At 36.2% G+C, this 26,734-nt stretch overlaps 1 protein-coding gene across 1 annotated transcript in view; it reads left to right on the plus strand.

Annotated features, from left to right (window-relative positions):
- Positions 1-11,950, plus strand: part of LOC146001741 (uncharacterized) — a 100,436-nt gene extending 88,486 nt beyond the window's left edge. The window contains exon 5 of the mRNA XM_083139447.1: positions 11,304-11,950. Coding sequence (XP_082995573.1) covers positions 11,304-11,315 — 12 coding nt within the window. The 3' untranslated portion in view covers positions 11,316-11,950. The remainder of the gene's footprint in view (positions 1-11,303) is intronic.
- The last annotated feature ends 14,784 nt before the right edge of the window (positions 11,951-26,734 follow it).

Genomic DNA, 26,734 nt, shown 5'->3' on the forward strand with positions numbered 1-26,734 from the left:
GCTTTGAAAGTAGAATGATCTTGCTTTCCATTTTGAACTTTGGTAGCTGCCTCATGTTCCCATCCATCCACTACAGTTAGATGTGTACTGGGCTCACAGCAGATGGCAAATTTGGTTACTTTACTGTTTTTTGCATTTACTACTTATTCCTTTTACCTTTGTGAAACAGAAATAACAATCTGATGAATAATCTCGTGGTTCAAGCTACAACATTTCATTTCCATTGGTCACATCAAATATGAGGTTTGCAAGCTACAACATTTCATTTCCATAGAAGTCTTATCAAATACGAGTTTCGCCCCCCTTCAATGTGATTCAGCCCTCCCCCAAAATAAATTGCATGTGTCATTATGCGTTCATAAAGGTTAAATTGTGCCCACCTTCTGTTTGAAATCATTTAAAATATTGTTTTACACACATTACTTATCACAGAGAAAATACCTAAAATTCCGAAAAAGCAATACTTAAAAAATGTCATTGTACTAAAACTGTGTGTGATAGAAAATTTATGAGTGCATATTTGAATTCGGCGTAAAATTTTACATTAGAAACACACTATACGTTTAATGTGCCAAAAACTGTGTTCCCCAGTGCTAGCGAAGTGTGACGTCAGAAGATCCAGTGTCCCGTTAGATGAGGTAAAGGTTCTTCGAATCCTAGTCTTCCACCCTCCGGGAAAATTCTTCGCAATCCTTGACTCAGATGTATGTTTACAAACAAACTGTCCCGAGTGCTTTGGCATTGAAACAACCATCGCTAAGGCGTGACTGATTACAGTGATTAGCAGTTAGGAAACAAAAGGATTATGAAAGTTTCTAATATGTTACGAGGTGTTGCTAGAAAGAAACCGGACTGTTGCTATAAAATCTTTTATTGGTTATTTTGTACAATACAAACATTATCCTTTTCGAAGTACTCCCCTGAACTATCGATACACCGCTCCATACGAATCTTCCATTGCTGAAAGCAGTGCTGGAAATAATTTTCTGAAACCATGTTCGTGACCTCCGTCGTTTTTGTTTTCACAGATTCTACAGTCGTAAATCTGGTTCCTTTCAGTGCTGATTTGACTTTTGGAAATAAAAAAAGTAGCAGGGAGTGATATCCGGTGAATAGGGTGAAGGTTCTAACACTGGGATCCCATGCTTGGCCAAAAATGCCTTGACTGACAATGTCGTGTGGACAGAAGCATTGTCCTGATGAAGAATCCATTACTTGCTTTTCCACAAATCAGGTCGTCATCATCTTAGTCGCTCAAAAAGAGTCGTCAGCACTGTAATGTAATAATGTTGGTTGTTTTACAATAGCTCGAATACTCAAGCGACAATCTTTTTGAATCAATTCACCGACATTTGCAATGTTTGACTCCGTTTTTGACGTGCAAGGCTGTCCAGGATGCAAGTCGTCTACTATCACTTCTCGTCCCTCTTTAAACCACTGAAACACTTGTGTGCGTGATAAATACTCATCTCCGTATACTTCCTTCAACAAACCATAAGTTTCTGTGGCGGATTTTTCGAGTGGCATAAGAAACTTCAAATTAATATGCTGTTCCACTTTCACACTTAACATTTTTCCGACGGAGCACAGATGTACGGTTCACTTCGTCCACAAGCTACAGCGGAACTGATCGCCGTGCACCCTGGGAAATCACACAGTCGATATGCAGGATATCACGTTATACACTCATTCACCACTTTACCTTGATGCGCTTGCCATTTGTCGACATCAACATCAATCCATTTTTTTTCTAGCCACACCTCGTATGTTGGTCCTTGTATAATAAGCAATGAAGGGCTTCGACGAGTAGACAATGTAGATTCTGTACATGGAATAAATTCAACGTGGTGTTCAAACCTTGTCTAAAGGGGGTGTTTTAGAAGGGTAATGACATTATTTCTTGTTGTAACTTGTTGAATAGGTATATATATTTTTTTCATTGGCAGATAAGGTCATCTTGGAAAGTATGACACATAACATTTGAAATATTATTGTCATTACTGGAAGCAGACGTTTGTCATATGAATGCAACCTGTTTTTCTTCATGTATCAATGGCAATTTGAAAACTGGCTCTTTCTAGGATGATAATGATGGATATTCAGATTTTCTGAATATCCAAGTTGTGTAGTGGGTATTTAGTTTAATTGCTCAGCTACCATCTTTTTGTGGCAATTACTTACTTATTATTACCCCCACACCCCCTATACGCCTTCATGGCGTGGTGCTATGCACAGGGGTACACTTTTCCTTTACTTATAAGCGAAGCTATACTTTTTTGTAATGATGACTATAACCTTTTACACTTAGATAGCCTCCTTATGTAGTGAGTGTATGAATGATCCAAACCTTTGTAAATAAAGTACATAATTTTTTAATGTAACCAGCAATCTTCAAACATCATCTACCCTCAATTCGGAATCGCCTTATACGTCTTCTATCATTCCTTCTGTATTGGTACGAGTACCTTTTTATCCCACTTACTTTGTAACATACAATACTAGAACTTATTATAGTAAGCGAGCAGTCTTGTTGATTCCGCTATTAAGTATCAAATAATTAGCCAAATATTCTTAAAGCAAGATTACTATCAAATCTTGGTCATCAATATACGTACTTGATATTACAAGATTACTACTATGCATGACATACCTGTAAAAAGGAAGCTATGATTGCATGACGTCATACGTGTTATTTGTGGAAGCGATTCATCAAGACTACTACTACTACACTCATTTTTCTGTATGCCCACTAATTACCCATATCGAGACCGCTGCCAGGGTCGTTTTCACCTTCCAGTTAAAAGAACCCAATTTGTATCGAATGAATGCTCCGGTAGTAACGTAAACTTATCGGAAATATGGGGGAATCGTCTAGTTCCGCCCTTCCAATGAATTTACTTAACTCCACAAGAAAAGGCAATTTAATCCTTTCAATCCAGTCCTCTATTCTACGTTCTAAGTTATGTTGAGCTTCTATTTTGTACCCTGAAAAGTTCATATTTTAACTCAAAAGAAAAAAGGATACAACGTTAACTGACTTTTATTTTAACTGTCAACTTGGACAAGATGCATATATGGAACAATAATAAATAGAATTTCTTTACATCAGTTCCTTTGAACCCGATAGGTTCATTCTATGTCCAATTAACTTCGTCCAAATAGTTTACAAAGTATACTGATTGACGATAACAGTGAATGCAATTTCAACATACAATTTCTAGGTCAATATTTCCAACAAGAACAGGATTACTAATTAGTAAAAAAATGACCATGCCAAGAATATTTAATTACTGTCCGCAATATGCAAATTATTCCCTATTTTCTTATTCTAGACTTGTTTGTAAGTTGCCTGCAAGAACTAGACAAATATATATAAATATATCGTGACTCAATTGCTATTATTTCACAACCAGCTTTCACGCACTCATTTATTCTACTTTTCTCGCACAAGGGCCACAACATTAAAGATACAATATGTACATAATTGCAGAAAAGACATTCAAGTATACTTACACTCATTCATTCTCATGTCATATAAAAAGTCACCAGAAAATATACAGTGTTAGTAGATCATTGAAATAAGTGCCTTCGGAGTACATGCAAAAATCTACAGTATTCTGAAATTCTAAATAAATCTCAAATGCAATGAAAAGAAACTAATTTACTTCTTTTTTGACCAAACCCATGCTAACTGTGTTCCATCCCCTGTTACATAATACGGCAAATTCCATTCAAGTTGGAAAACATGATGTAATCTCAAGTGAAAGCAATCGCTAGCCAATTTTGTGTATTTTGCCTCTTACGCAACAGTAGGGGAGAGAGCACACGGTCTGGAACTCCGAGTGCTTCGTCGATAAGTTGATTCAGCAGGCTCGAGTCTCGTTCTATTTTCTCTCTTGCAAGGACAGCTCAGTCGTGCAAGATAAACACGTGCATGCGTAACCAGGCATGTTGCCATGAGGAGAACCTCTACCGGCAATTCTTACTACTGAAAGGCGAACATTACGTGACTAAGTTCTTACGTGCTTTATGATCACTTAATACACTTCAATCTCACCATATTTGGAGAGAGAGAAGCTGTGGCGGGTAGATTGATTTAATATACTATTATCTAGTCGCCACAGTAGTTATAACTGATATCCAGATATCCACCATTAAGATAAAATAATTCTGCAAAATAAAATTTTGACAAAAAAATTATGTGCAACGATTTTAAAAAGTATACCATAGAAAAATGAGCCCTGCATATCGTCGTATTTCTGTGCGGTCAATTTAAGGCGTAAACAAGACTTCCAAAGTTGTGATGTTGATACATTAGGCCCATGATTGTTGTGGTCTGCTCTTCAAGAATCCATTTTAATCTCGAGCCTACGAAAAGACAACGTGTGATGCAATTTTACCATCTGTACATATTTAAATAATGAAATAATGTAAGAAGGTGCAATAGTGTGAGGGAAAGCTATATTTTATAATGATAATTCTTGTAATTGATGTTCCTGCTTCTCAAGTGTAAGAAGATTAAAAAAACGGATCTTACACACGTACACTTACATTCCTAGCAAGTCAGAACATGCCAAAAGAACAAAACACAACATCTTTCTTAACTTATTCATCCGGGGAATACAATTATGCAGTCAAAAGAATGAAAGGGAAAAAGAAGAATGGATCTATAGGATGGGAATAAGGAATGGATACAAAGAGGAAAACCTGAATAGGATACGCAGGAAAGCGCACAAGATATGTAAAAAGATAGGGAAGAGGGGGGAGAAATGAACAGTGACAGAGGAGGAAAGACACAGGAAAACAAAATTGACTTGGATAATAGAAAATACAAATGCATTGGCATTCCATATTTCAAAGGAATTTCAGAAAAGATGGAAAGAGTAGCCAAAGAATACGGCATTAAATGCGGGATGAGGGCACCACAAACGGTAAAGAAACATTTCACACAATATAAAAAGGATGGGAAAGAAAAGGAGAATAAAATGGAAGATGAAGAAGGGGTTTACAGTATAACATGTTCTTGTAATAAAGTGTATATAGGTCAAACAGGCCGGAGTATGAAAGTTAGGTGGGGGGAACATGACAAAGATGTAAAAGAAGGAACCCCAAGGACCGGACTATCAGATTGAGGAAGAGCATGACATTCAGAAGCGAGAAATAATGAGAGTTGATCATAAACCATCAAGTAGGAATGTATACGAGGCAGCGTATATCTACAAAGGGAGGGATAATAAACTAAACAGAGAACACGGGAACATTGACGAAAATTGGATCAAAATGTTCAAAAGGTGGGATACAACAAGAGGAAAAATTTGCTTCCAGATCAGCACGTCTCGCGAAGTAATAGATTTCGAGCTAGATATGACGTAACCCAACGGAAGTAGGAGGAAGGATAGGGAGTAAGATGGGAATGTACCGCACAACTTCCGGCATTCCGTGAGAGGCCTCCTCAGACAAGGTCCACTGAGCCACTTCTGGAAAAGTGGTTTTTAACGTGTTTTGAGTGCAATTGTTTTAGTGGTTTTATAGATGCTTACATCAGGATTCTAACGCAATGGTAGGAATAAGGCACCTACACACGTTCAGCTGCCTTAAATCACATTTTAACCTTTTTATCCATTTTTACCATACCTCTTGATCCGATGTCTTGTTTGACGCAGCCAATGTCATAATTAAATTGGCATAGCTTATCTACCTGATAAAAGGAGTAGTTACATCCCAAAACGTAGTTTCACGGAAATCATTTACTCACCAACGTAAGTACTTTTAGGTATTTTATAAAAGATTTTTCTTTTTATATTGTACTGATAATTTATTATCTATGCCATTGCCTCTTCAATAAACAGAAGTTCCAGGTGGGAGCGAGGTTCAAGAACATTTTAAATTTTATGTAAGATTAGAAAGTGCATATTCTACCTTAATGTTTGAAATTACGAATTGAGAAAAGGCGATATATATAAAATTTTATTCTGTATTCGAAACACTCCAAATTCATAAAGAATTATCATAGTTCATATGTAATTGCTATTTAATTGCTGTATTATAACAACTTACTGTCCGAGCTCTGTATGCAAGACAATTTTGTAAATGTTTATGTACAGGAGGATGAGGAAAGAGCTTGTAACATGGCAGTATATAAGGGGAGGGTTTAATGCATCCATAATTTGAAAATTTTGCAAATACAAATCTCATTGTACATAATGAAAAATATTGTAATTGTTAATATAATTAGTGCACGTCTATATGTTCAATGAGATGTTTAGAAATATTAATTGAAAACTGTTTAAATTTAATAATGTAATTATCAACCAGTTTACTATTAGTGAATAACATCCATGATCAATAGTTATTAGTTATAATACAGGTATTTTAATTTTACTATCCTTGGACTTATGAAAGCTGATCCCTTCCCATTATCTTCATATGAATATGGCCGTGGCTTGTAAGTTTGAACTTCTGAATTAAATAAACTTTTCAACTTTGGAAACGCAATACCCGTGTGTCCTTTGAATTAATTTTTAATTTTCGAGAAATCTGGTAAATATTTGGCTGCACAAGTTTTAAAAAAATCATATTTCGTATTTAAATATTTGTGTACGCACATGTGCGGTCGAAGAGAGAAAGTGTATAAATACTAATGCAACTAGCATAAACTACTCGAAAAACCTGGATGCTAAGAACACCAAACTTGAATGACCTAACCAACTAATTCAAACCCATGAGATGGGATTTACAATCATATAGAAAATGAAACACGCTGAGAATATTATTGAAAGTAACTCACTTTAATTACAAAATCCAAAGCAAGAAAGCAAGAGAACACAGTAGGTCTCATGCACTATATGGAGAATATTGTTAGAGGAATTTTTATTCTAAAATCCTCATAATTTTCAAAAACTCAATATGCTGACCAAGGCAAAATTTATTTTATTTTAAAACATAAAACCAAACGTTATGTTTCAACCTTCTAGCAAGGTCTTCTTCAGACTCTGTACCAAATACAAATGAAATAAGGTACAAAACAGGAAGATATATATATATATATATATATATATATATATATATATACACACACACAAGATAATTAGAAATTTGTTTATCTGGAACATTCCATTCCAGGTGTTCCAGCAGGTGGCCTCCTGTCAACTGTTGTTTCATCTGACAGGTGATTTAAATAAACATTTCCTTTGGATAAACATTTCCTTTCATCTGGAATGTGGTTGGACTCCTTATCTCATGCTCTTTTTCCTTATCCTTTTTCTCTTCATTCCTCTTTCTTCTTCTCTCCTCCTTCACTCTTGTACTTTCCACTCTTTCTACCACCTTCTTCCATTCTTTGTTTATCTTCAGTCCCCCATCCAGTTCATTGTGTCTTCTACCCCTTTCTTCTCTTGGCGTCCTTCCAAAAAGAATGAATCTAAACTTGGGCCAGATTACGAACTCTAGAGAACCTATATAGAACTTTAAATTCACTTACATAAATTTATAATTTTATTTTCCCCTTGTACTTGTGAAATTTAGAACAGGCTGAGATAATATCTCGCTCTCCTACTTTTTCATACGGAACATAAATAAAAATAAATCAAATAAGTTACTGATCTGTGCAAAGGCACAAATTGTTATTCTTTAAATAGCACATTTTCACTTTATGAACTTATCTACAGAATTTATTTTTCCAGATATCTTAAATGCTGTTATGTGACACGAGTACACATTTTTTATAAGTTCAATAACTACATCACAATAATCATAAAGATCTTACTGTTTTTGACAGAAATATTCTACAAGGGGAAAATATAACATTCATTGTTCACACTGAGTACAAAGGTACAAAATTATCAACCATATATTTGTGAAATATGTTATTAAAATTGAACTAAGTTGAAAAATTTCATTGATGGACATTATATTTATTTCATGTCATGTTTATCATAGTGCACATGATGCTAGTAAACTGGAATGTAATGCATTATTGAAGAAGTAACTGAATATCCGTATGGCTAGAAAGTAGGGATGGGCCGATATGAAATTTTGGCTGATACCGATAAAGTACCGATATAAAATTTACCGATACCAATAACCGATATTCTACCGATCCGATATAAAATTAGAAATGGTCCTTGAAGAACCTGAAATGTTCACTGATCTCCTTAATAAATGTGTGTTTCGAGGTGACTGCAGAGCAAAAGAAGTTGAATATTTAGACTATTACTTTTTTAGAAAGTAGGACATCGAGATTATCCATAAAAATTACAACAAAATGGCTGAATTTTGCACTAAATTATGAGATATTTTTCGATATATCGGATCGGTAAAATAATCGGTAAATTTACCGATAAACCGATACCCGATACTGATAGAGTACTGATTAATCGGTCCCATCCCTACTAGGAAGTAAAAACTTTACACTTCAAACTGCACAATTTCTGACAACGTATGCACAATAATGCAGATATACAAATCACAATTAACATTTTTATTTTGTGTTAAGTAAAGGAACATTAGCAGTTACACGGTCAACATTCATATAATCAACATTACCAATCAGCTGAGTTTGCAAATTCTCGTATTTCGCGCTAATGAAACACAAACACTATCATGTAATTGAGACTAGTATTACACACGAACGCACAAATTTACGTGATTCTTACTTTGAAATAAATAAATTTACAGGATCTCTTTTTCGAACTCCTAGCTCATTCAGTAGGTGTATTTCCCCAAAACATAGGATCAGTCTCTCTTGATGTCATCACTTATCAGTGGGGGGGGGGGGGGGGCGTATTTTTGCATATTTGCATGTTTTTTCCTTAAGGAAAATTCATACGCTCTCAACGGATTTATCCATTTCACTTGATGTGAATTACTCTGGCAAAGTTTTTTAGTACATATAAATACATATTTGGGACGTTAGTGCATATTTTAGCTCTATGTGCATATCATCTGCATATATTGGGAGTAATTTTCATGTAATGGTTCGTTTCATGTTTGTCTGCTTCATTTTCCCCGTCAGCAATTAAAAATAGCCTACTTCGTCTGGTCATGGGCACTAGTTGGGTCAAGGATATTCCAAAACTCGTCTCATACCATTTCAGAGTCACATTTGCAAATTCCAGTGACAACACTGGGATCGCATTGTTTGAGGATTATTTGTTAATGTGACATTTAGATAAATCTGTAAGTATGTCTGTGTGCACTGCAGAAGTGACAATAAATGCCGAATGAGATAAGAAGTAACAGCTCTAAACATATAATACATTTCAGGCATTTAGAGTAGTTTTTGGCAGCTTAAATGGAAAATTGCCGAAATGCAAATTTACCATGCTCAAACAGAGCTTTCATTTTTAGCAACAGAAAACATTTGTTGCCTGCGTTGACCTGAACACTGTGATTTTTATAAAGTTATGTTAATTTTTTTTGGACAATCATTGTGTTGTTAATTTGAATAAAAATGCAGTTAATCTGAATCTTAAATGAAGTATTAAAAATATGATAAAATTTAGTTGATAGTTTTGAATAGACAAAGATTAGATTTCTTTCCATTCTTTGTCCATCCAATCTCTTTTCAATATCGCTCAAAAGAAAATAGTACCAGGAGAAATTGAGAAAACTAAATTGGAGGAAGAGTTAGCAACAGCTTCCAGAAACCCAGGTTTGCATTTTCCTGCAGGGGGAACCTGTCCAGGATTTGCCTGGGTATTTCACAACTGAAATTTATTTATTTGAAAATTGTGAATACAGAAAAATTCATTTTACATCAGGATATCAACACAAGAAATGAAATGAAAAAATACTGTCCAGTGGCATCTTGTGAAATGGAAAGAACATTTTCAAAATGCAAAGACTTATTATCTGACAATCGCAATAGTCTGCTATCTGAAAACATTGATAAATCACATCTAGTATATTGAAATGCTAATGTAAAAGAATAAGATATTGATTAATGCAACGAAAAGAGCATAGTGTTACCAACAAGATACATATATTATTATAATTGCAATATTGCAGTTTCTAGAGCAAGCCTCCAGACAAAGAAATGCATGTAATATAATCATTTTGTTACATGAAAATTAAAACATTTGTAAGTTAGTATGTTTGGTGATACTAAATAGCACAATTTATCACACCTTCATTTCTATAATTGCGTTCAGTGATTTGCTGATAAATTTACTTCCCATGTAAGTCATAAAGAACCTTAAAAGGGGTTGTTTTGAAAACTTTTAGTGCATATTTTGGCTTTTTTTAGTGCATATAAATCTGCTCCCTACTTATCAGCCTCTTTTGCATTGGAAATTGATGCCTGTTTTGAAGACCCTGCTCAGCAAGGTTCTTTTGTCTAAGAGAGAGAGAGAGCCATATTTTGGGTAAATGCCAAACTACGTACGTACGATGCTTCTCGAGCCCGATTGAGGCCTCTTGTCATATATGCTCTTTGCTTAACACACTGTAAGATGCACACAGCATGCTATCCATAAAATCAGCACTTGCATGATCCTGCTACCCTTGCATTGTAAAGAATAGGGCACATTGGAGAAACACTGCAGAACGATCTTGTGTGGGCCAACCTCAGAGTCTGCCATTTGTACAAAGCAACCAAAAAAATGTTTGTTCTATGTAACCTTTACATGTCCTGAAGAGTGAGCCTTCACCAGGCAGCAGAGGTTGGCTCTTGCTAAAAGCCCTGCAAAAGTTCATGCAAGATTAAGTAAATAATGAAAATTAGAAACCCTCTACCCTTGGACCTGAAATACAACTCTGAATCATTATCACATTAAATTATGTAAGGAAATTTTCTTTTAAATTATTTACTTGTTATTGAAGGACGTTAGAAATTAGTATTTGGTTTGATTCTGATTTCTGAAAAGTCCTAGCCCAATGGAGCAAGAAGAAAAAAAAAACTATATGAAAGGGGATTTGGGAAATATGAAATATTCATTCAGCAGAAATCATATATATAAGAGTAATATACTAAGTTGGATAGTCTAAATACCATACAATAATATTCATGAATCCTTTCCTTATCTCATCATTATCTGAAAGATATATTTAGTGCCTTCTACCAAAAGACCATATTTCCTTTTGGGAAAGTAAAGCAGATTATTATTAAGTATACCACAATATTTGATATTACTTTGTTTTGGAGAATGTATTAATCATTGATTCTTCTTTATGTCATAATTGCTAACTGCTAACATGGGTTGAGAAAGTATAGAAAGTTATTTAAAGCTGAGTGAGTTATTTGTGTACTTATTCTGAAATATCCTGTTTATAACTTGCCATTAATGACTTATATCTCCTTCCAGATTATCAAATGATGAGGCATTGATTAGAAGTACCTTTCATCAGAAATACGAGGATACTCATATACATTCACATCCCACAAGGACTTATTCTGTTTCAAATAAGAACTTCGGATTCAGATAACTACAAATTAGTTCTTTGTGCAGTTCAGTGCTTCCAACCACAACCTGTTCTGGGGCAATGAATAAAGAAGTTAATTTAGAATTTACAGGAAGGAGACAATTTAAAAAGTCTTCAAACTCAAAGGGTTGTGCTATTTCCAATGATGGTAGTGCTTTGTTTCATCCCAAATGTGAACTTGTGATTCACATGCAAAGTGATAACAGTCAAAGGTATTTTGCTTGTTCCACTTGTTACAAATTGTTTGCTCGGAAGGAGACTTTTACAACATATTCAAGAATTGATCCAATTTGTTCTACATCCAACAAATCATGTACAGAGTTGGGAAATGTTGCAGAACTTACAAGAATTCAGTGTGTTCAACAGCCTTTTGTGTGTTCAAAGTGTAACAAATCATTTGCACAGAGGAAATTTCTTACAAGACATTTAAGTGTTCATGCAGAAGAGATGTTCTATATGTGTCCAACATGTAACAAATCATTTGCACAGAAAGAATATCTTAGAAAACATTAAAGAATGCAGAGAAGTCCCATGTTTCTTCAACATGTAACAAATCATTTGCATGTAAGCATGACCTTGGTAAATGTTTAAGAATACATACTGGCGAGAAACCATATGTGTGTTCAACATGTAACGAATCTTTTGCATGCAAGAAAGTTCTTAAAACACATTCAGTAATTAGTATTGGAGAGGAATCTCTTGTGTCCAGCATGTGACAAATCCTCTGGAGAGAGAAGGCATACCTTAAAGAACATTCACAAATTCATATCTTTGAAAAGTTTTTTTCTCTTGTTCATAGTGTATCAAATAATTTGTACACCAGGAAGATTTTAGAAGATATTAAGAATTCCGACTGGACAGAAGCCCTGTGTGTGTTCAACGTGCATAACATCATTTGCATTAAAACATTTCAGAATTCACAAAGGAGAGAACCATATATTTGCTCAACGTGTAAAATAATTTGCACAACAAAATCTTGGTACATATTTAAGAACTCATGCAACAAATCATTTGGACACAAGAAGGAATATCTTAGAAAACATTCACAAATCCATAACTTGTGTCCAAATAAATTGTTGCATGAGTTCTTAAATGTGTACCAAGATTTTGTTATGCAAATGATTTGATACACTATGAACAAGAGAAAAAGCTTTTCACAGATATGAATTTGTGAATGTTCTTTAAGGTATGCCATCTCTCCAGAGGTTTTGTCACATGTTGGACACAAGAGATTCCTCTGAAATATGAATTACTGAATTCGTACTGGAGAGAAGCCCTATTTGTTCAATGTGTAACAAATCATTATCATGTAACGAAGTTCTTAGAAAACATTCAGGAATTCATAATGTTGAACGTGTAACAAATTATTTACACAGATGACAGAGGTTATGAGAGATTTAAAAATCCATGCTTGAGAAAACCACTATGTGCATTCAAGATGTAACAAATGATTTGCATGCAAAATATTCTTATTCGGCATTCAAGAATTCATAGTGGAGGGGGACATTTTCTGTGTCCTACATCCAACAGATCACGTTGAGATATGTAAAGGAACATTAAAAAATTCGTAGTGTTGTAGAGCTTTTCGTGAGTTCAATGTGTCACATATCAGTTGTACTGAAATAAATTTGCTGAGAAGTCGTTGAAGAATTGAACACAGAAAAAACCTGTTTCTGTTCTGTACATTTCAAAAATATGTGACCACCTTGTGAAATTTTTCATAGTCCTCAAATCATCAATGAGGCATTATACGAGGGCTGATCAACAAAGAATGAGATTATCCAATGATATACAGGGTTGGCATGTTAAAAACAAAAGTGTTTTAAACAACTTGTTTTAAACGTTTAAAACACACTGCTTTGGTTGTTTCACAAATGTTTAAAACAAAGTGTTTTAAACATGTTTTTTCAGACTTGTTTAAAACACATTTTGGTACTTTATGTTTGATAGTTTGTGGTTATTTGCGTGCTATTCTGTTTATTGGGTATAGAAATCTGTTCAGTTGCTGATTTAACAAAGAACCATACAGTGATGAATGTCCATGGTCACGTTTAAAACAACACCTGGCTATGTTTTTTTTGCAGGTGTTTAAAATATTTAAAAAAATGGATGAACCCATTTTGTTACTCACTTAACACACTGCAAAATGTGCACATTGTTGTTAATGTCAATATTTTGTTGCATTCACAATAAAATTTATTTAAAAAAGACAAAAACAGAGTAGCTACCATGTGGACTCAGTGGGGTCTGGCAACTGTGGATTAGTTGAAGCTTTTCGAACAGCCTGCATGGCAGATTTAAGACTAAAATAAATGTATATTTTAAGAAGTTAGTCAAGCATTTACTTTATAATATGAACACAGTCCTTCCTTGGATGATTAACAGATTCTCTATTATTCATTATTCTTTGAAAATAAGTCTTGTTGGCATTAAATTTGAAACGTTTTATTAATTTAAAACATGTTTTTTTCAGTTCTTGTTTAAAACACTGTTTAAAACATTTAAATCAAGTTTTAAACAAAAAAAAACCTTTTGTTTCTTAAAAAAAATCAAATTTTGCCAACCCTGGTTATATTGTATCATATAACATATTATATTTGATATTAAATGTGAGTACGATGCATGCATTACCTACTTCGATCAGCTGTTTCATTTTATTGCAATAGATATTTCGTTTTTTAAACATATTTCAGTTGAAAAAGCATATATCATGAATTTGCAAGCAGACATTAGCACATAATAAACAAACTAAACACCATCGAAAACACAACTTTCTCCAGTTTCTGTTGCCAGGTTATACGGCAAGCCGGAGAACATACCACCTTACAAGGCGGAGGATAAAAAAATGGTTGATACAACCACCTGTCGTTATTCAGCATTTGATAAGTGGCACTTTGAGTGTACATGGTGCAACCGCCCGAAGTGATTGTTTTACATTTTTTGAATAAAAATCAACAATTTCTGATAAGTTCCAGACACTTACAATGCAGAAAACCTCCAAATTAACAATATTTTAATATGACTATTCTGTATTTCCTGACTGCTCGGGATCCCAAAAGTCAGGATGTAATTTCCTAAAATCTGTATCGGGAGGTGAATATTTTTTTCCCGATGCCAGTCCTGACTTTTCGGGATCCTGCACACCTCCACATATATAGTAACACTAGAATGGCGAAGGATCTGATACCCCATAGAAAAGGGCAATTTTGATCCCTCATAAGAAATGCATTGAAAAATTGTAATTATTGTAGAATGGAAACATATTTTTAATTTATATTATTTTCTGTGCTTTATGTATTCTAATCAAAGTGTTTAGGTGGTTTGTGATACATTTTGATTACAAATAAAAATTATAATAATCACCAACTGAACACTCCAGAATACGCAACATTTCATCATGAGCAATTACTACTTGATGAGACATGTTCGGAGATGTCCTTCCCGGTCCAAGAACACTAACTATGCTGATATTGTAGTACACATAAATGAAACTTTACAGGAGCCAATCGACCACTCCAGCTGTTCTAGGGGTATGTCATGAAATTTTGCAGAAAGAAATTCTATTTTGTACATTTCAAAATACCATCTTAAAGAGTACAAATAAGAATGAAATCAATATAAGGGGGAGGGGAACTCCCAAAGAAAGCCCACCTCCACCAGCGTACTTTCAGAGCCAGGCACTTAATGTATTGGTGCCTTTAATCATAAACCAGGATGTCAGTTCCATTGAATGGTGGTTCCCCTGTTTATTTTCTTTGTGGAAACTTTATTGTTTCAAAATAATTTAAATACAATATTAATACAATAATAGTGAAACATGACTAAGCTTATTGTGGTTTCCAGGACAGGTTTGTTTTACTTAGTATTTTATTATTATTTTTACTGTTATTATTGGTTGGGTGGTACAAGAGTAATATGGAAAAGAAATGATAAATAGGTTGGTGAGGAAGTATTAATTATGATGAAGTGAATTTGAATTTGGAGTTTATAGATTTAAAGCTGAATCTGTATAATTAGATTTGATATGATGCTACTATTTGTCTACAAATTTCGTGATAAGACGCGTTTGTTACCGTTATGTTGTGGAATCAGAGGTTCTAGATGGAAAGTTTGATGTAGTGTGAGAGAAGGAATAAATTAAAAAGAAAAGGAAAATAATATGTGGGGTGATGTATTAAAAGAATATATACATATTTATATAATTACAAGATAAATAATAAATGTTAAAGCAAATTATATTAAATGGTTAATATGACATTATATTATTGACTTGTCTCATATATAATGGTAGAAATAACTACATTCCCTAAACCACAAGATAATAATATTATAATTTGCCTTCATTAGAATATATTTTATGTAGGAGAAGAAAAAAATGAAAAGTTATATTATTGTAATTATTCATGGAGTCTTGTTTATTTCCATCTTATTTTCTGTTTAAAACATTTTGGCAGGAGGAGAGTTAGTGAAGGAAGCCGAGTTGTGGGGGGGGGGGGGATGTTATGGTAGAGTGTGTTTGCTGGGAACCAGCTACAAGAGTATTCTACCGGAATGAGCTTCATTAGAAGTCCCTTTCTGGGATGCCTCAGAAGGTTTGAGAACACCCCCTGGTAACGTCAGGAAGGAAAAGGAAAGTTCAGAGATATGATTAGGGTTTAAGGATAAGTTTTCCTGTTGCTCTGTGTGTTGCCTCACTCTCTCCATTTACTTCTTGTGCTGCACTCCTTATTGTCGCGCTGTTATTATCCATCTTCTTTCTGTGGTCTCTTCACATCCTCCCGAAGCGGTGTAGTGTTTCTATCTGCTCACTCTTTTGTAGATTACAAGTGTTCTGGTCCACGAGTGGTTGGAATTCATTGCTCTGGGAGCAATGCTCTTAATCTTCTCGATGTTCTTGGTTTTTGCCATGGTTTCAGGTTGTGGCACACACTGTGTTTCTGGTGGTTGTTGCTGGCCAGGTTCCTCAGTCTGATATTTCTTCAGCTCGTCCTTTTAAGACTTCATCCGCTAATTTGTTCAGTGCTTTGAACTTATTATTTGGTAGGTATTATCATTTGGCAATTTGTGGCACAGTTAATTTATTGTTATGTTGGTTGTAGGTCTGGATAAATTTTATGTTCCGGGGTGTCTTCTGTATGTTTTTATATCTAATGCAGTGGGAGTGAACCTGCCTGGTGTGTTGATTAGCTGTTCTTCCTTTCCCTTTTTTTAACCATACCTCGCCGATTTGTGTTTTACCATATTATCTATGGACCAAAGACCTGTAACTGCCAACAAGGCTAAGGTCGAGGTGGTTCTAAATGCACCTGTAATTTTTAGAATAGATTTTTCTCTGGGATGTTCTCAGTTTATTTTTGTTATTTTCACGCTCCTAAACCAGAAAGGTTAGGAAACCCCGTAGGTTATTCTTGCATTATGGATCGTTTGTAAGTAGTCCCTTATGATTCTCATTGGTAATTTATATTTAGAGGTTCCTAGTGTTACCAATTTATGTATTACTGTTGCAGCTCTAGATCTAACCATTTCTATATGTTGTTTAGTACATATTTTCCTATTGTAGGTGTATCCCCAGATATTTTGCTGTTCCTTCGTTTTTGTGTTTTTCCCTTTTAATTTGATTTGAGGTGTTCTGTTTGCATTCAATTGCCCTTTAGGATTACGAAGTGTGATTTGCAATTTGGCAGACTCACACCACTCAGCAAAAGAGTTTAAAGTGTTTGTTGCTTTTACTTCTATTTGCCTTCTAGAATTTGCTTCCACCAATGTAATTATGTCGTCGGTGTATGCAATGTTTTTGTTTTTTTTCACTTCTGGGATGGTTGACATTTTCCACAGAGCTGGTTCTAGGTTTATGTTCCTAAGTTCTGGTCCTAAAATTTAACCCCCCCTGCGGACACCCTTTACACAATATCTTGGTTGTGTTACAATTTGGGCTCCTTAACTCTTTCGCTGCGGAATTCTCTGGTACACAATATCCCTTGGCTTCGTAATTAAATTTGAAAATATATTTTTTTTATAAACAAATAGTTTTCACAATTACATTGCATTATATATGAGAGAGAACTTACAAAAGTCATTCCTTGCACTGGAAAACAATTCTGTAGTCCCTGGTGGTATGATATTTTGAAAAATTTTGAAATTTTGAAAGAAAAACAACATTTTTTTAGAAAGAATAATTTTACACAATTACATAGCAAAATATGTTATAGGGAACTTACAAAAGTCATTCCTTGTGCTGGAAAACCATTCTGTAGTTCCTGGTGGTATGATATTTTGAAAAATTTTGAAATTTTTTTTAAAAAAAAACATTTTTTTAGAAAGAATAATTTTACAAAATTACATTGCAAAATATGTTATAGAGAACTTACAAAAGTCATTCCTTGCACTGGCAAACCATTCTGTAGTCCCTGATGGTATGGTATTTCTCAATACACGGGATGACGCAGAGTGGTGGCTCTCCTGGACATGCTGAACAGTAGAAAGATGTTTGCTTCCTCTTACAGTCTTTCTTTACCTTGAATTTGCACTGGGAGGGTCTCATGGAACAAACACAGCAGTCAGGTCTGTGTGACTTCTCTTCATATTGTTGGATGAAATGACGTTCCTTCAGTCGAGCTTCTGGTAACGTGTCAGATCTTCTTCCTCTCTTAGCAGGCGGTGCTCTGTTGTAATTCTCCAGGAGTCCCTCAATCACTGTATGGCGAAAATTTAGTGCCAGATATTTTCTTCCCTGTAGCCATGATGTAGGTGATACGCCCGTTGACAAGGGCCGTTTCAATTAGAAAATACCATAGAACATGATACCACTTGATATTTTTGTGTGTGTATCTATAGTTTGTTGACATCGGGTCAAATTTATCTACCCCATTCATATGTTTATTGTAGTGCCCTGCCAGTTTAGGTTTAGACAGAGTACGATATCCACTTTCACTTGTTTTAGACCGTACTTTCACTAATTCAGTGTCAGTATTGTGTACAGTAGACATAAGATTTACTCGCCCTGTATCTTGCCAAGTGCAGGTAATAATGTTCTTTTCAGCATTCACCCAAACCTTAGGACCATCACCTTTTTTCATTTTACAAAACTGTGGCTTCAATTCAACAGGTAGGCCTTTTCTGTTTATCCTCACAGTTTCACAGGCACCTATGCCCTTTTTACTTAGTTTGTGAAAAAGAGCAGGACTGGAGAAAAAGTTGTCACAATACAGGATATGGCCTTTATTCTCAAACCCACATGTGAGGTTCAAAACAATCCTATCTCCTAATGGTTCAATAATACCTACTGGACCCTTAGACTTTCCAGTATAGACATCAAATTTACAAAGAAATCCAGTTTTGCTGTCACACAAAGACCAAACTTTTACACACCACTTGGCAGAAGGTTTGGATGGCATATACTGCTTAAACCATAAACAGCCCTTGAAACGGAGCATAATTTCATCTACTGATATTTCTGACCCAGGATAGAAGTGTTCAAGATAAGTGTTCTCTACTATTTCTATGATATGTCTAATTTTGAAGAGTTGGTCATAACCAGGTTGTCCCTTTCCAACCTGTACTTCATTGTCATTGAAATGTAACAAAGAACGTAGGAGAAAGTATTTATCTCTTGACATGACATTTGCATAATTTGGGGTTATATTTAGCCAGTGAGAAGTATTAAAATATTCTTCAAGAGAATTCTTTTTGCTCATCCCCATTCCTATTTCCAGGGCAACCATTGCCTGAATGTCATCTGCATTGCAGCCATTCCAAGCATGAAATCTTGAGTGGCGTGGAAATTCGTAAGTAGTATCAAGATACTGATGTGTTCCAATACTGAGCAGGGAAATATTTGCTAAAACAAGAAAATGGTGTGCTAAATACTGTACTGTCACCAAGTAACTTAGCACTTGCCTGTGTCGAACTTTCTGCACCTAGATCAATGCTGTTTTGCACTCTGCTCCATGATGTTACGGACGGCGGTACAAATTCTTCATCAGACACTACACAATCACTGCCACCACTTGAAGTCTCATAAAAACTGTTGCTATTATCGTCACAACTTAATTCACCTTCTGATTCTGAGTCGGCAAATAACAGTTGAGTAACATCATTATCAGACAAGTGTTGACGACTTGACAAAGCCATGTTGTTTACATTCGAACATGCATTTGAAACTGACATGTCAGAGCACTCAACACTCGTATGTCAAAGAATTCTAAACAGAGGCATAATTAGCGACATCATATGGATAAAAACAAAACTACAAGTTCAAATAGTTCCAAATACTATCAACAGATGTCAGAAGGCTACTAAAAGCGACGTACTGCAGAAATGCAACACCCAGCGAGTGGAAGTATGAACTCGCAATAAAGCAACTTCCGCAGAGCAAGGCACCTGGCATGCTGTGCATAAATGCGACGACCGCAGTGAAAGAGTTAAGTTTACTTTCCTATTTGTGCGGTAATCAATAAGTATCTTGTAGATGGACCCTGTGTAATTTAAGTTCCACAAGGTTTCAAACAGGTGTGGCCACCATAGGTTGTCATAAGCTCCTGTGAAGTTGATTACGTATTTTGCTTCTGATTTCTCTACTGTTTCTGCCAAAGCGCACAGTGCATCATCTGCTGATCTACCCATGGCGAAACCATATTGGTCTTCTGTGATTTCATGTAGTCTCAAAATCTCTGTGATTCTTTTTTAAGTAGCTACTCCAGTAGCTTTGCAAGTGCTCCAAGTAGACAGATGGGTCGACATGACTTTGGCTGAGTGCCATCCCTGTTTGGGTCTTTCCATATTGGCGGAAACTTTTGTGGCGCTACACAATGGTTGAATAAGTGTGTAATGTAATGTAGAATCTTGGCCTTCACTAGTTTTAAGATCCCCACAGGTATATTGTCCAGTCGGGGGGCCTTTTTATTCTTCATTTTGTTCAGTTCCAGCTCTACTTCCTCTATTGTGAAAGGGAGGATCGGAGTGTTCAGGTAAGGTAGATTGAATGATCTTCTTGTTATCGAGTTTTGTGGTGTATCAGTTTCCAAGGTATCATCTGGGAGAAGCGTATTTAAGAGGTATGTTTGTGTTTCCTCTAATGTGTTTGTCATGGAGCCATCTTCTGTTTGTAGTGTTGTTAGTATTTGTGGCCACTTCATTTTGACTGTTACAATCGTGTAGGTGAGTCCCCATTTGTCTGTTTCTATATTTCTCTGTATGAAGTTTGTCCACTGTTGATGTTTTCATTCCATTAATTCTTTTTTAGTTTTCTCTCTTGATTGATATGTAAATGTTTAAATTTGTTGTTCTGTATTGGTTGGGGCTGTTCATTGCCAAACTTTTCTGCTAGAGGCACCACCCCTGTTGTGTCCCTAAAGAATTTTGTTCATCATCTGGTTGCCCTAAGCTTTACATTGGAGCACGATAGGATGGCTATTAAAACGTTATTTTCAACGAATTTGTAATTTGTGTAATTTGATAACAAAAATGTATCTAGCAAACCTTTAAGATTATGTAACAAGTCATACGTTTCCGAAAATTACATTCTCCTGAACCTAAGAATTAATATTAATGTGCAACAGCAGGGTAGCTCAGATGGGCTAAATATACATAGTATGTTTATGCACAAAGAGCACTAAATGTAAAGTAATTTTGGTCGTCCCTAGCTACCATGGGTCTATAATACAAAAACTTAGATTTTGACACTACGCTTTTATGTTTCCTCTTGTTACGACTTGTGAGTGTGTGTAATTCAACGGCGTGAGTAGGAATCAGAGAAACTCACCAAATTACAAAGAAAAATGTATTAAGTGAGTAAGCACTTGTTTATAATGTATTTGCGGATAATCGGTCCATTCTTCTATATTTGTCGAAAAGTTCTTATTTGAGGGATGTTTTGGGGGTTGGTGGTAGTCACCCTATATGGAAACAAGGGGGTGTTTCCTGGAAAGGCCAGTAGTTAGTTTCTTTGTATCACTATTTTCACATTTGAAAGTTCGACACAGTAATTTTTTTAAACACAGGTGTGATGTAGGGGTTGCTTAGTTCCACCCCATACAAGCATGGGGTGATGGTTGATATACATTATATAAATATCATCCCGCCACAGCTTCACTCTTCTCTGCACATACGAGAGTGAAATATGCCATCGAGCCAAATAAGTCACTGATTGTTACGTAATGTATCAAGTTGCGCAGCCTTCTCGAGAGAGGGCGCTCGCTGCCTCGGCACGTAACTTCACGCATGCGTAAAATATACTTGTCAACCGAGCAGCGGTGGGAACTGGGTGAACGAGAGAGACACAGTACAGTTCGGATAGACTCGAGACCAAGGACAGACCAGCATTAGACGCCAGCCGGAGCGGAGAGACTACAGGTATATCAACTAGTTCGCGTAACAGGTACCCGACCTTTTACCTCCCCTTCGTTGCGTATTTGGCATGGCATTTTAACTGACGTTATACGTTTGAGTTGCCATATCTTCCAAGCCATCTGGATTCTGCCATGTTGTGTAATGGGGAAGGAAGGAGGTCAGTATGGGGCTTTTGTATTGCAAGTTGTATTGACTTCCTTATTACAAAAAAAGAAATTAAGCAGTGATAAATATTTTTTTTGTCTCTCCACTCTGCAACCGGCTGGATTATTGCGTATACTTTTTTTTTAACTAATTCTATCAGTGACTTGTTTCGGCACCACCTCAATAGTGTATGCATGATTGTTGGGATGTGTTTCAAAATGGGTGTATCTATTTATATTTATTGGGTTTTAATATTTGGATGAAGAATTGGGAAGGGGATTGAATGCGTGTAAATATAGAAATTAAATTTGGGAAGAGCTCATTGCAGTATTATTATAGGCTGTTCAGAATAGGAACAAAAATAGGTAAACAACAAAAGTAAGAGATAGAGTGAATGCAAAATGGCATTCGAGGTCCGCTGGACATTAAATTATAAACATTATTGATTCTGTAAATTTTCATTGAATTGTTATATTCCGGGGAATTTAAGATACTGAACCTATTGTATTGGTCAAGTCGCTGTTCCATTTTTTTTTTTTTACAAACCAAAATTGTTCTTGAATAAAACCTTGTTAAAATTGAGTACAATTTTTAATCAATCAAAGACTATACTAAGTTGTTATTGTTCTGCAAATAAGCTGTCTATGTAGAATAATCTAGGTCTAAAGAGATCTTTTATCTGGGTTGTTTTGGGCGTATGTAATTTTCTTGGGAGGGGGAACTAGACGATTCCCCCATTTCTCAATAAGATTGCGTTAACCTGGATTGGTGCACTCAGCAATTGAGTTCTTTGTCTCCTGGAGCAAGCGGAAAATCAATCCACGAAGTGTAGTATTTTGGGCTGGGCGAAATTATACTAAGGTAGCAGCTTCCTAAACATCATACGCTTCAATATTGTATTTTGAGAATTTTGGTATCGGGTAGCAGTGGTATATGCAAAATTGAAGCGTAACAAAAAATATGATAGTATTCGCCACAATGGGAAGGGGGAGATTCCTAAAAGTTCACAAATCACCTGTTCACCAGTTTCAAATGGTTGGAATTAGTACCACAACACTTTTTCTTCTATCTAACCAATCGGATTGCTTAAAACTGGTGTGACAGCAGTCACTACCATTTCGAACACTCTGCTCTCCTTTTCTATTCTGTGCTCGAAAGTTCGACATACGATGAGTTATCACTGAATCGAAAGAGTAGTCATCTGGAAACAATGAGTCACTTCCACACTTCTGCCTATCTGCATTAATTCAAACTCGCCCATGTTGCTACCTCCGCTGTGCATGACTATTGTTTTAATTCACTTTACAACTTAGATTTTTAATAAGTTTGTAAATACTCACCCGATTGTAATGGTTGAGGTGTCGATTTATTTGTTAAACCTTCATTTTCCTGTTTTTATGATCTGCTTGCCGTTTCTTCTTCTCACTTTTTGGGCACTTTATCGGAACACCTACATTACGCGTCTGCTGTACCTTTATGAATGCAGTGTTGTATGAAAAGTCACAAAATTTCAAGGAAAAATAAGAGAAACAGAATAGTTCTGTTTATAATAATAGTTATTAAAGAAACGGTGATGCAGGAGCCATTTTGATAGATATAGAGAATAATAAAAATATTCTACAATCAGATTACACTGATGCATTTTCATGCAGTTTATTTTGCACAAAAAATGTTATGTAAGTGGTGAGGTGGAGTTTAGTCCACCCCACTCTGTATATGCAACAATATTTCACCGGACTGTTTACACAGGTCAACACAACCTCATCCTCGCACAGCTGCTAGAGAACTGACTGAAAGGTGCTCAGCATTCCAGGTATCAGATGTGATTAATATGTAAGTACAGTCACTTCAAATTATTCAAGGGGTAGCTCAAACCCCACCTCACCAGTTAAGGGTTAATTTTATTTACTAATTTTAGTTTTTTATAGGACCTATATATGAGTTTTTATCCGATGTTGGTTCCCTTCAACCCACTTTTACAGTTTTTCTTCAAAGGATTCAGCTCCCGATACGTGAGCACAGCACACTATGAAATCAGAGTTCTCAGGTTTGGACCCTAATCAGGCATGGTTGTCCCATTGCTCAGCAGTCCAGAATGAGTTTACCTTTGTGAGCCATATGTGCCACAGCGATGTGACAAGGGTAACTGCCTGTAGATATTTTCTATGGAACATACAGTGCTTGGACAAAATGATATAAACACCCAATTAGATCAGCCCCATTTTCGGAGTTGTGTGCTGGCTGCACTGGCATACACGGAACACGCCTTTTGTTTTCTCCTTGTCCTATGATCGTTCTGCTAGAGGTATGAGCTACCAGTAAGCCTGTGAACGGCTTCGTGTTGTGTTGCGCTACCATTATGTCCGACCTTACAGACAGACTTCCAACGAGGGCAAATTGTTGGTGCATCTGTAACAACGGTCGTAAAGTTAGTATCGCGAGCTACTGTATCTACCGTCATGACAGCATACAAAGTGCAGGGGAAAATGACGTCTGCGAAACAGAATAGTAGCAGAAAGATGAAACTGACAGAGAGAGAGACATGAGGGCATTAAGGAGGATTGTTGGCTCTCAGAGGAAGACCACCACAATCAAAGTGACTGCTGAGCTGAATATGCGTGTCGAGAATGCAGTGTCAATGAAAATAGTGTGCCAAGAACTGGATAAACAGAATATCCATGGCAGAGCCGCTATTGCCATACCCCTTGTAATGCAGGACAATGCCAAACGGAGACGTCAGTGGTGTCAGGACAACAAAACCTGGACTACCGACCAATGGAAACATGTCATGTGGTCTGACAAATCAACCTTCACACTATTCCCCACCAGTGGACGTGTTTACGTATGACAAACAGTGGCTGAAGCATACAATCCAGACTGTCTGGTGCCAACAGTGAAGCATGGTGGTGGTAGTGTAATGGTGTGGGCGGTCATTTCATGGCATTCATTGGGTCCTATTGTTACACTGAAAGTAAGGGTAAGGCATTGTTCCAGCAGGGGATAACGTCTTCCAGGATGATAATGCCCCCATTCATACTGCTGGCACTGTCCCAAGATTGGTTTGATGAGTACGATGACACACTTACACATCTTCCCTGGGCTGCAAAATCGCCTGATTTGAATATTATGGAGCCATTGTGGTCAGTATTGGAAACCAGAGTACGGGTCCGTTTCCCTCTGCCAGCCAACCTCAAGGAATTGGAGCAGTTTCTTATTGAGGAATGGTATAGCATCCCACAACTACCATCCAGGATTTGTATGCATCCATTTCCAGGAGGATTGAGGCTGTTCTCAAAGCCAAAGGAGTCCTACACCATATTAGGTGGGTGTTCATATTATTTTGTTCAACATCTGTATATCTTGTGTCCGTTACAAAATCCTTAAATTTCCAAAATTTCTTATTTAAAAAAAATATTTATAGCATATGAAACATGTTAAAACACAAAAGGTTTGTCACCTGCATGAATCCTTGAACATCTTGGACGAATTGTCTTGTGTCGAAATGCTGAACAGAAGTAGGCCTTGTCTCCTACATGAATTCATTAATGTCATCCAGGATCTGCCACCTTACAATAATCTGTTACATGTTAACCTTTTGCCGCCCAAGCATCTCGAACGAGATACCCAAATGTAACCCTCACTGTCCCAAGCGTCTCGATCGAGATGCTGTGTCAAGGTCGTAGTTTTTACGTTATAACTTTTCTATTTTTGGCTATAATTTCGATTTTATTTTTTTATATTGTTCCTAACACATGTATTTAACAGAAATGTTTTTTTGCATTTTTTTTGTCTTCATGAAAATGGAGGGGAAAAGGCGGGAAAAGGTACTTCTCTTTTGCGGCTCTTTTCAACGTCAAATTTTTGCCGATAAAGGAAGACGGGCTTTGTTGTTCTAAAGCAATGCTTTTCACTCCCGTCTGTTAACTGCATTCGAAGGAAACTTGTTTATCAGTATCCGATGTCAAAATGAAAGTTTTCCGTGAGGGTGCATGCAGGGGGTGCGGGGTGGGGGAGGGGGGAGACTGGTTGTTGAATCTGCATTGTGAGAATGGAATTTCGAAGCATGCTGAAGGAAACCTTTTATTTTTAGCACAAGTGTCCACAAGTTGCGACAGGGGTTACCCTGCATTGTCTAAAAAATAGAATTTCAAGCAGCTGCAAGAATCGCCGCTCATTTTTCACTGTGTTCTAGCTTTTCGTCCGTGAATGTTGTGCGTAGGTGTCATTTTGTGCCCAAGTGCGAGGACATTTTTTGGGTGAAGTGACAATTTTTTAAAATAATTTTTGGGGGTTTTCTCCCTTCCCCCTCCATATATACGCCAAATTTGCATAAATTTTGCATTTTGACCTTTTTTCGGGGGGGCGGGGGAAACACCTTTTTTTTTTAAAGAAAAGTATTTTTGAGGGGATTTCCCCCCTTTCCCCCTCCATATGTACGCCGAATGTGCATAAATTATATATCGTCTGAATCTGTGATTCATTCTGCGTACAACGGTATATCTTTCATATCTCTAGGGCATTTAGTTTCTGAGCTATAGTCATTTCAAGGTACCGCTGCATTTTGAAGCTTGAATCACTGGCGTGCCCACCATTCCTTTTGGGGGTACAACTCAAGTTACATTGGTCATACGACAATGATGCAAATATTTTTCTGTTTCTTATATTCCAGCGATAATTTCTATGTGCATTTTGAACTTTTCATATCCTTTTTTTCGGGGGGAGGGGCGAAACCCCATTTTTTAAAAGAAAAAGTATTTTCAGGGGATTTCCCCCTTTCCCCCTCCATATATACGCCGAATGTGCATAAATTATATATCGTCTG

Source organism: Lepisma saccharinum, chromosome 17, assembly GCF_977018435.1.
Source record: "Lepisma saccharinum chromosome 17, izLepSacc3.1, whole genome shotgun sequence".
Lineage (NCBI taxonomy): Eukaryota > Metazoa > Arthropoda > Insecta > Zygentoma > Lepismatidae > Lepisma > Lepisma saccharinum.